The sequence below is a fragment of the Anoplolepis gracilipes genome, chromosome 8 (genome assembly GCF_047496725.1).
Source record: "Anoplolepis gracilipes chromosome 8, ASM4749672v1, whole genome shotgun sequence".
Lineage (NCBI taxonomy): Eukaryota > Metazoa > Arthropoda > Insecta > Hymenoptera > Formicidae > Anoplolepis > Anoplolepis gracilipes.
In genome coordinates, this window is record NC_132977.1 from 3,221,285 (window position 1) to 3,232,303 (window position 11,019).

An 11,019-nucleotide genomic window follows, 5' to 3' on the forward strand; every position below is an offset into this window, starting at 1 on the left:
GTTTCGAAATTAATTGTTGAATAATAAAATATAACTAGAGTTACTAATAATGTGCGTGAGACACATATATATGTATACATATACGTAGACGTCACATGTATGTATAACATCTGGTTAGTTTTATTTTCTTTTAGGGTAAAAAATTGCAATTTGATATACTTTATTTTACCTAACATTTCAGAATAATAATCTAAAATTTTAGTATAATATAATTCTTTTAAAAAAGTCAACACAAAAGAGTTAAATACACGCATCAATGAAAAACTTTGTGTTATATTAATTTAGATGTTATATTAATCTAGTCAAAATAAAAAAAATAGTTATTTAAATAATACATAAGCAACAAAATTTATTGAGTTTACAAAGAACATTTGAATAGAATAAGTGTGCAAGAAGAGAAAAAAACAGTGCTTTATTTTTCTAAACCCTGATGAAATTTTTCTTTTCATGATGTTACTACTGTAGAAAAAATCGTAATTTTTCCGATCTAGCTAACGTTACATATCGTGCGCCTCTCTTTTTTCACTGTCTATCTTTTGTTACATCTTTTGGTGATTTATACACCTCATGAATTCAAAGACCCTAGTTTCCCGAGTCAGTTCGACATTTTCATTGGCTGAAAAAATTAAAAAGAAGAAATTATTAAAAATATTACACACAATATAGAAATTAGGCAATCATATATTATAAAATTAAGTTTGCAAATATTAAATATTTAATACCTGAAATATAGTAATATTTATTCTCTTACTAACTTATTTATAATAGGTTTTATATATCTATACATATCTATATAATTTTTCTCTTACCTTAACTATTTACTTTAAGGATTTACTTACATGTGTTCACGCATTCCGTTATAGCTTCTTTGTTTCTTAATATTTTTCCTATTGAATTCTGTTTCTCAAACGCTTCTAGTAATTTGTTTAGAACTAGCTTTGAATCTTTCATCTAAAATTATTGAAAAGAAACATGACAAAAAGCATGAAATTTTACATATATTGTTGACTAATGATGCGTAAGAGAAAATTATTGTCAATAAACTTAAATTGATTATATTTGATTTCATATATGTATATGTATATACAATATGAGGTAATTTAAATTAATTTTTTATAGTCAAATTATATTGTCTTAAATTGTTAAATAAATATGTAATTTAAAATATGTATTCCAATGGAAATAATTGAAAGTAATAACTTTAAAAAATTGTATTTTTATATTATAAAAGTCAATCTAATTATAATTATAAGAGAAGCTTGTATACTAATTAAAATTGCTTGTCGAATTGTTACCATATCTTTTATCTCCAACATGCATGCTATGAAACGACCATGTGTTTCAATAGATTTTTTAGTTTCTTCGTCGTCTTCATTATTTATGATTTTCTTCCACGTTTCTTTATCAAACATCATCTCTCCTGTCATGGAAAAAATTTTTAATTGCAAAAAATTAAGAATATGAATTGTTTAATAAAATATTTGTAAAATAGAAAAATTTTAATGTGTAAATTCAAGTAGATTTTTTATTTGTATTGTTATAATTATATTATGTTTTTATTTATTTTCTTTTTGCACGCGCGCAGCGGAGATAGAGCTTATAGAAATTATATATAAAATTATATATAAGTACAGAAAACATGGTCAGAGGAAGAGCTCCGTTTCTTTTCTGCACCTTCATCTCTCATCCCAAGAAAACTCCAATCTAATCAAAATTTATTTCTGATTGTAAATTAAAATTAGAATTTAAATTTGGGTTAGAATTTAAAATTAGATCTTAAATTTGGATTAGAATTTTTTCGAGGTAGAAGTGCAGGTAAACGAAGCCTTCTCCATGCATTTCTTGTGTGATCATTATATATTATAAAATGCTACTTAACTTTTCTCAAGAATAAATATTTATATTCTATTAAAAAATTTTTTGTTATTAAATTTTTAAGAAACAACAAATATCGATTAAAATTTTTATAACATTACTCATTGTCAGAGTGATAATAACATATTTGAAAATTACTGAAATCCAAAGTGATATTCTTCTTACATCTATATAATTATCAATTTTTTAAAATTAAATATGTATGTATATTTTTTTTATTCAGATAATATAGATATCATAATACAAGTACACGGATAACAAGACTGTCTGTGTATCTGTGATGTATTATTTGAATTATCCGAATTATCCTGTACTTATATTATTCTCTACTTTTATTTATCTAAATTAATATTTAATACAAAAAATTAATAACGCCCTAAAGCGTTCGTATAATATGTACTTTAATTATTAATTCTTTTATTAAATGTAAATAAAGATGACAATTATTTGGACAATGAGGGTGATACAAATGATACAAAGTACGGGGTAAATCAAATAATTTTAATGATACAGGAATACGGATAAGAGCCTCACTACCCAGATACTACTCGTGTGTTTTCCGAATATTTCACTACCCGATCCAAATCATCAGTTTTAATTTATAAAATATGTGTATGTATATAACATTTACTCAAGGAAGTTATCCCAGCTTCATTCATACATCCTTTCGTCGTCTGTACATCGAGTTCGTAAAACGATGCTATTGCTTCTATGCCCCTTTCTTCTTTATCTGCAATTATCTAAAATAATCATACTACATATTTATCTTATTTTTATACCATTACTGTTGGCAATTATAATAAAAGAACATTGCATAAAGGCTACAGCCGGACAAGCATATTAAAAGCGCCTTCGACGATTTTAAAATAACATTTAGTCTGTCATGTCCTCACTATGAAAACAAATTTCCTCAAAATTTCAGCTTCCTAACAACTCTATTATTTCCTAAGTTATTGAAAAAAACGTCATTTTTAATTTTTACTTTTCTTTTCTGTTAATATTTGAGATGATCCCATAAATTTATTTTCTAATATTTTGATATGTTTTAAATGCTACTCTCAAGATAATCAAATTATATTAAGTGTTCTATTTAGTTTGTCTTATTTGAGCAAAATAAAGAAAAGAATCGACAATGTAGATATTCTAATATAGTTTATCGCAGAGATGATAAGTTGCACTTACAATAGTGGCGAGAGCTAAAACGAGGAGCACGATTCTCTTCATCTCTCTGCAGTTTAATGACACAAGAATGAACAACTTTAATCTAAGGTTAATCTATCAACTGAATGAAAATGTAACTATGCTCATATTTATATTGTCATCCCGCAATGTGCTTCATGTGGTTTTACGTCATTGACTTGCGACAAACAATACCTGTATCTGTATATATATGTATAGGTGTATATATTGTATGTGCGCGGATTTGCGGAAACACGATTGGTATAATTGGTTTGCACATCAGATGTGTATAAGAAAATTTGATTTTGATGACGCGATATCGCGCTGCCTCTATTATTTCTCGCGAGTACATTAGAGCTCACCAGAATATGACATCGGCAACATAAAAAAAATCATGTAGAATATGTGCACAAAAATAACATTCAGAATATTTAACGTCATATAAATCAATATATATAAGCTAAAAATATAGAGATAAAATAGTTTTATATGTATAATCAATGTTCTATTATATAAAAAATATAATTGATATTATATATACATATTTATTGTGTATTTACAGCATTTATGTATATACATATTGCACTTGTAATATTTAAAAATACAGAAATATAAAAATAATATAAAAAAAATTAGTTGCATAGCGCTTAACAATGTGTAATAAAATCAATAAAAAGGGATTAATTAGAACCTAAGTGTGAGTTAGATTTATTTTACTTATTAATATTATTTAATATTAAATATAATTATATTATATAATTTATTAATATTTTATGAATACATCTATATATATATTTATATATTTTTATTATGATTTATAATTTATAATATATTTATTTATTTATAATAATATAAAATATTAATATTTAGTGTATAAATTTAAAATATAAAATTGTAATGAACATGCTCTAAATAAAATATTAAAATTAAAACCTATGGTATACATTTTGCAGTAAGTGGTAAGTAACAGAAAGGAAAAAATAACGAAATTTGATAATAAATGAAAAGAAGGGCGGGAAATTACGATGATAACAAATGATAATAATGATGATTCCAATTATAATTGCTAACATGTCGGAGAATGTGCGGTCTCGCTAGAGCGCGCAATAAATACACAAAATTGAGCTTTATTTTGATTTTGCTTATTCTTAACTATGATTAAAGACAACTAGCTCCTAGGAAAAAATATTTTCTTTACTCTGCGCTGTCTATTTCGAAATTGCCTGTTGGAGAATAAAATATAACTATAGTTCCTAATGATTGTAAGACACATATATACGTAGACGTCAATGGATAACATACGCAAAAAACGATTAGTTTTATTTTCTTTTAGTAGAAAATTGTATTTTCATATACCTTTTTTTTATCTAATGTGATTTTAGTATAGTATATATCTCTTAAAAATGAAACAAAAAGGCTAACTATACCCATCAGTGAAAAACTTTATAGTGTTAATCTATAGATAGATAATATAGATAGATAAAAGTTTATTGGATTCCCCGATGGAGATACAAAGGCTTCCGTTCCATATACATTTTGACCACCTAATCAATAGAGTAGTAGTTCTAATAACTTCAACTTTACAGTGTTATATTAATCTACAAAATAGTTATTTAAATAATATATAAGCAACAAAGTTTATTGAGTTTACAAAGAATATTTGTGAGTGTACAAGAAGAGAAAAAAAACAGTGCTTTATTTCCCTTAATTCTGATAAAATTTTTCTTTTCGTGATGTTCATACTATACAAAAAATTGTAGTTTTTCCGATTTAGCTAATATTACATGTTGTGCGCATCTCTTTTTTTACTTTTTGTTTACAGTCTCTTCACGACTTATACATATCATAAATCCAAACGCCCTAGTTTCCCGAGTCAGTTCGACATTTTCATTAACTGAAAAAATTGAAAAGAAGAAATTATTAGAAATATTACACACAATATATATATAGAAATTATGCAGCAAACATATATTATAAAATTAATGTTGAATACTATATAATACATGAAATATATTTGTTCTCTTACTAACTTAATTTATAATTTTTACATATCTATACAGATCTATATGTTATATGTTTTTTTTTCTTATTTATTTATTTTAAGATTTTACTTACATGTATTTACGCATTCCGTTATAACTTCTTTGCTTGCTATTTTTGTTAGTGTACTTTCTTTCTTTTCAAATGTTTGTAGTATTTTGTTTAGAACTAGGTATGAATCCTTCATCTAAAATTATTAAAAAAATAAAAAAATTTGAAATCTTACATGCATTGTTGAATAATGACACGTAAGAGAAAAATTATTGAAATTTTTGGTAGATTTAAATTAATTATATTTGATTTAACACACACACATGCACGCACGCACGCACGTGTGTGTGTTTGTGTGTGTATCTATTATGTTCAGTTTATTAACATTTATGTACGATTTATTGTATATGTTTATCGATATATATTATCGAGATATAGTATTATATATTCTATATATTTTATATATATATTGTATATATTATTATATACTTTTTTTTATAAACACATATGTATTCTTATATATGTGTGTTTCTCTGTATAAAGTTGGAAAAGCGATCGGAGGAAAAATTCACTTTAAAAAATATATTAGCTCAAATACATAATTTAAATTTTTTCTAATCAAATTATGTTGTCCTAAATTGTTATAAATATGTAATTTAGTATTTAAAACAAGTATTTCAATAAAATTCCAATTTAAAGTAAGAACTTATAGAATTGTTTTTTTCTATTATACATAGAAGCCAATCTGATTATAATTATTAAGAGAAGCTTGTACACTAATTAAAATTGCTTGTCGAATTGTTACCATATCTTTCATCTCCAACATGCACGCTATGAAACGACCATGTGTTTCAATAGATTTTTTAGTTTCTTCGTCGTCTTCATTATTTATCATTTTATGCCATGTTTCTTCATCATCAACCATCATCTCACCTGTCATGGAAAAAAATTTTAATTGCGGAAAATTAAAAATATGAATTGTTTAATGAAATATTTATAAGACAGAAAAATTTTAATGTATAAATTGAAGTAGATTTTTTATTTGTATTGTTATATTTATATTATCTTTTTATTTGTTTTCTTTTTGCACGCGCGCGGAAAAGATAGAATTTGTAGAATTTATAAATAGTAAAAAAAGTTCTAAATATGCTAAAATTATTTCTTATTTATAAATTTATATATATATATATATATATATATATATATTTATAAATTTTAAATACTAAAGCGAGATAAGTATGGTAAAATTGCCGCCGAAGATAATCTAACATAATCTGAGAATAATTTATAATAAATAAATGCGTTACACAACGTATTATAAAGTGAAACGAACGTATATATTAAATTTCACTTTGTATGGAAACTTGGAAACTTATGTGGAACTATATGTATAATGACTCAAAGAAAATGGTTGGAGGAAAAGTCTCTCCCCTGCACCCTCATCCCTCATTCCAAAAAACCTCCAATCTAACCAAAACTTATTTCTAATTGTAAATTAAAATTAGAATTTAAAATGAGATTTTAAATTTGGGTCAGGCTAGAATTTTTCGAGGTAGAAGCGCAGGAAGAACGAAGCCCCCATTACACATTTCCTGTGGGATTATTATACATTATAAAATGCTATTTGACTTTTCCCAAGACCGAATATTTACCCCATAAAAAAATTTTTTCGTTAAGGTGGTTCTAGAATTTAGGCCCAATGTAGATAGCCCAGAAAGAAAGATATCAAATGAAAGGTTAACATTTTCCTAGAGTGTGTCTGCAACATTTCAGATTTTTTTACCGTTTGGTTCCGGAGATATATGTCCAAAAACTTTGTCAATTTTACATGGTGATAATAGGGAAAGGGGAATCAGATTGCACATTCATTGGCATATGTTCATACTTCTCGACTAGATGAACGAATAAAAAACTGTTTAATCGATGCAATAAACATTTCTAAAGATACTGACGCGACACCAAACTGATTGACCGTACCGTATATAAATAAAGCGAAATTTTTGACAAACTTTCGGCAACTTTTGACACGACACGAGAGTCATGACGGCCGTTTTGAATGGCTGCTTAGCAATGTCGCACACATCAGCTGACGCACAAGGCGCGTGTCCTCATTCTCCCACGTTGAATGGAGATTATATATTTATATTATTATATAATAATATATAATAATATATATAATATATGATATTATATATATATGTATATATATATAATTATTATATTATTTATATTATGTAGTATTATATAGTTATATTTTTATATTTATATTTATTATATTTTTAGATATATATTTTATTCATTCTACATAAATATATCCATATAGCTACAGGAAGTATCGATGACAAAATTATGGAGACATTCATGTGTTACTCTCTGTGTTCTGCGTGCTTTCTAGCGTTTTTTTGACTTCGGAAAAAACGTTTCGGAGTATCTTTTTATTTTTTGTTATCCTTGGACGTCCTCCAATATCTTCGCTCAGTAGAAGCTCTATACCCTTATTGCCTTCTTTATATGCACGTTGCAAAAGATCAAGAGTGATTCCTGCTTCTGCCATCTTATCAATCATGCCGTCTGAGACTGATCCCTTCATGCAATCCATTGTGATCTTGTTTGCATTTTTCAAAGCGGACTTTTGAATTATCTGTATCATAGCAGTCACAGACTTCGAGCGATCAATTAATTCTTGACGTGTGACTTCTGCTTTGTCGACGATTCGCTGGAGGATTCTGACATCGTTCAACGCATTGTGAGCATCGGCTGCAACATTCTCGCCAAGCAAATCACTTGCAAGATCGACTTGCGTGAATTTGAGCTTAGCCGCAGTTCGGGAAGGCAATTTCGCCCTCAGGACAAGAAGAGTATCGGTAAATCCGTAAACGACTGATGTGAACTTCTCCCATAGATTATAAACGCGTATATATTTGATCAGAATTCGTGCGTCGAACCTGAATCCATTGTGAGCAACCAACGTGATGTCTTTGCCTATATTACTTAGAAATTGCAGAAAGTTCTGCAGGGCAACATGAAATGGAATCGTTTCGACCTTTTCTCCGTGGAGAAACATTTCACCCGCGCAGACTGACAAGCCAGTTACGTCTGCAGCGTTTTTTGAAATGGGTCGCGTAGGAATCATATAGGCGCTAAACTCCTGATCTTCGTATCTGGCTGCAATTTGGCAAATTTCCGAATATTTGACGGAAAGACCAGTCGTTTCGAGGTCAAAATAAACTAGAGGACTGTTTTGAGGTGCAGTTGAGCTTATTATAGGACTGTCAATGAGTTCCATTATATAGATAGATAGTCAAGTCCACATTCAGTCGAACATGTGATTCCTTCTTTTCTCTCGGCTTTATTTTTTATATTGGATACCGCTGCTTCTGCCTGAAAAGACGTCTTCTTTTGGTTTCGAGTTTGCTGGCTCATTCTCGTCGCTTGGCTTGCTGGTAGTCCTTCTTTTTCCGAAATTCTTGTCGGAGTAATGATAACATATCAGAAAATTATTGAAATCGAGAGTAACTTTCTATATATGTATAATTATCACTTTTTTAAATTTCTGAAATCTTATACTTTTTAATTATCTATATCTATCTGTATATATATATATATATATATATATATATATATATATATATATATATATACACGGAAAAAAATTTGGTGTTAAATTTAACACATTTCTCGTGTCCCAATTTATCCACTCCAATTTTAATGTTAATTTAGCAGAAGGCAAATATGTAAACAAATAACACAAATAATATGTAAAAATTAACACAAAAATATATGAATTAGTGTAAGACTTATTTGTTATTGTGTTGTTTTAACTCTTAGAAACGGTGAATATTAACTCAATGCAGAAAAGTTAAAATAACATAACGACAGTATGTTATATTAACATAAGAGTATGTTAAAAATTTAACACAAAAATTTCTACACAAGAATATTTCAATAAAAATACAAAATGTTTTTTACCGTATATATATTGTGTTACAATAGTACTGTTTAGTATTATATAAAAAGAATAATTTTATATACCAAATTAATTAGAAGTTCTGTCTTAATATGTCATTAAAACGCGCATGTCGTAGATAACTGAACTTAAACATGACATGTACAGGCACTAACTGTCTGGGAATCGATACTCGGCTGCCAGTAGTAACACTAGTTCAATTGCGATAGTAACGTCTGATCAAAACAGAAGACACGTAGTACTCTCAATTTCAGTAATTTTACATATATATATATATATATATATATATATATATATATATATATATATATTAATATATATATATATTTTTTATTTTCTTTTATTCAAATAATGCAGGTATCACAATATAGGTACACAGATAGCAAGACTGTTCTATCTGTATATCTGTGATTATTATTTGAATTATCCGAATTATCTTGTACTTGTGTCATTCCATACTTTTATTATTATCTAAATTAATATTTAATACAAAAAATTAATAACGCACTAAAGCGTTCAATTAATATGTACTTCAATTATTAATTTTTTTATTAAATATAAATAAAGATAACAATTATTTGGACAATAAGGGTGATACAAATGATACAAAGTATGGGGTAATTTGGATAATTTTAATTAATTTAATTATACAGAAACACGGATAGAACAGTCTCGTTACCTAGATGAAACTCGAATACTCGGATACTACTTATGCATTATCCGAATATTTCAATACCAAAATCCAGATCACCAGCCTTAATATATAAAGTATATGTATGTATGTAATATTTACTGAAAGTCTTTCCAATTTCATTTAGACATCCTTTCGTTGTCTGCACATCAGCATCATAAAGTGACGCTAGTTCTTGTACGCCCTCTTCTTCATCTGCATTTACCTCAAGTAATCATATTATATATTCTTTCTTATTTTTATATTATTACTGTTGGCAATTATAATAAAAGAATATTGCATAAAGTTCATAATACAAAAGATAAGAAAAGCGTATTAATAGAAATTTATAATAATAGAATTTAGAAAAAAAATTTTTATTTTTATATACACATATCTTTTTATTTCTTTTATATATTTAAAAAAAAATGTTTACACTAGATTTATTTTTTTTTATGTTTTTATGTATTTTAAGTATTGCTCTCAAAATAATCAAATTATATGAAATGTTTTGTTTAGTTTGTCCTAGTTGAATAAAGTAAAAAAAAGAAATGGAAAATGTAGATAATTATTCCAATATATAGTTTTTGCAGAGATGATAAGTTACACTTACAATTGTAGCAAGAGCTAAAACGAGAAGCGCGATTTTCTTCATCTCTCTAGAGTGAATAATAATAACTATACAATCGAAGGTTAGTTTGTCAACTGGATGAAAATGTAACTATGCTCATATTTATATTGTTATTCTACAATGTGTTTCATGTAATCTTACATCATTGACTTGCGAAAACAATACCTGCATCTGTATATATGTATGGGTGTATGTATTGTATGTGCGCGGATTTACGGAAGCGCGATTATTAGTATAATTGGTTTGCATATCAGATTTGCGTAAAAAAATTTGACTTCGCGATGGTGCAGCGATATCACATTGCCTCTATTATTTCGTGCGCGTACATTAGAGCTCAACAGACCATGTGAGAGCACATCGGCAACATTAAAAAAAAATCTTGTAAATTATGTGCACAAAAATAATATTCAGACTATTTAACGTAAATCAGTACTTATAAGCTAAAAATATAGAGATAAAATAGTTGGTAAAACTCCTGTTTAGGAGAGAATGCTCCAATGACTGTGACATATGTTGTTGAAAGTCCGAAATAAAGTTATTTATGTTACTGCATTGTGAAATAAATTATGATTACAATTATGATAAATAAATTACGATATTTTTAACATAAAAGTGGCTATAACTCGGAAACGACTTATTTCCGAACCTATGTTTATATAGCTTTCT

General features: G+C 27.1%; 2 protein-coding genes across 4 annotated transcripts; both read right to left on the reverse strand.

Annotated features, from left to right (window-relative positions):
- Positions 1 to 268: 268 nt before the first annotated feature.
- LOC140668713 (uncharacterized) lies at positions 269 to 3,170 on the reverse strand. The gene is made up of 5 exons (XM_072897964.1): positions 3,058 to 3,170; positions 2,507 to 2,615; positions 1,296 to 1,420; positions 840 to 951; positions 269 to 616 (listed from the first exon to the last, which is right to left on the reverse strand). Exons 1-5 carry the CDS (start codon positions 3,097 to 3,099, stop codon positions 540 to 542), a joined length of 465 nt encoding a protein of 154 aa, XP_072754065.1. The 5' UTR covers positions 3,100 to 3,170; the 3' UTR covers positions 269 to 539.
- Positions 3,171 to 3,992: 822 nt separating this feature from the next.
- LOC140668943 (DNA polymerase III PolC-type-like) lies at positions 3,993 to 10,423 on the reverse strand. 3 transcript variants are annotated; one of them, XM_072898294.1, is made up of 5 exons: positions 10,336 to 10,417; positions 9,846 to 9,948; positions 5,891 to 6,018; positions 5,170 to 5,281; positions 3,993 to 4,948 (listed from the first exon to the last, which is right to left on the reverse strand). In XM_072898294.1, the coding sequence occupies exons 1-5, from the start codon at positions 10,375 to 10,377 to the stop codon at positions 4,860 to 4,862; spliced, it is 474 nt and encodes a 157-aa protein (XP_072754395.1). In that variant the 5' UTR covers positions 10,378 to 10,417; the 3' UTR covers positions 3,993 to 4,859. The 3 variants fall into 3 exon arrangements, with proteins under 3 accessions (XP_072754395.1, XP_072754393.1, XP_072754394.1); XM_072898292.1 differs by lacking the exons at positions 3,993 to 4,948; positions 5,170 to 5,281; positions 5,891 to 6,018 and adding an exon at positions 6,319 to 8,466 and having other exon boundaries at positions 10,336 to 10,423; XM_072898293.1 differs by lacking the exons at positions 3,993 to 4,948; positions 5,170 to 5,281; positions 5,891 to 6,018 and adding an exon at positions 6,319 to 8,466 and having other exon boundaries at positions 9,846 to 9,938; positions 10,336 to 10,419.
- Between the last annotated feature and the right edge of the window lie 596 nt (positions 10,424 to 11,019).

Bases quoted from the DNA above. Each gene is read 5' to 3' on its own strand.
- LOC140668713 (XM_072897964.1), bottom strand. From the start codon at position 3,099: ATGAAGAGAATCGTGCTCCTCGTTTTAGCTCTCGCCACTATT. The intron at 1,421-2,506 runs GTAAATGTTATA...TTTCCATGACAG, and splicing joins AGCTGGGATAACTTCCTTGA to GAGAGATGATGTTTGATAAA. The intron at 952-1,295 runs GTAACAATTCGA...CAATAATTTTAG, and splicing joins TGTTGGAGATAAAAGATATG to ATGAAAGATTCAAAGCTAGT.
- LOC140668943 (XM_072898292.1), bottom strand. From the start codon at position 8,371: ATGGAACTCATTGACAGTCCTATAATAAGCTCAACTGCACCTCAAAAC.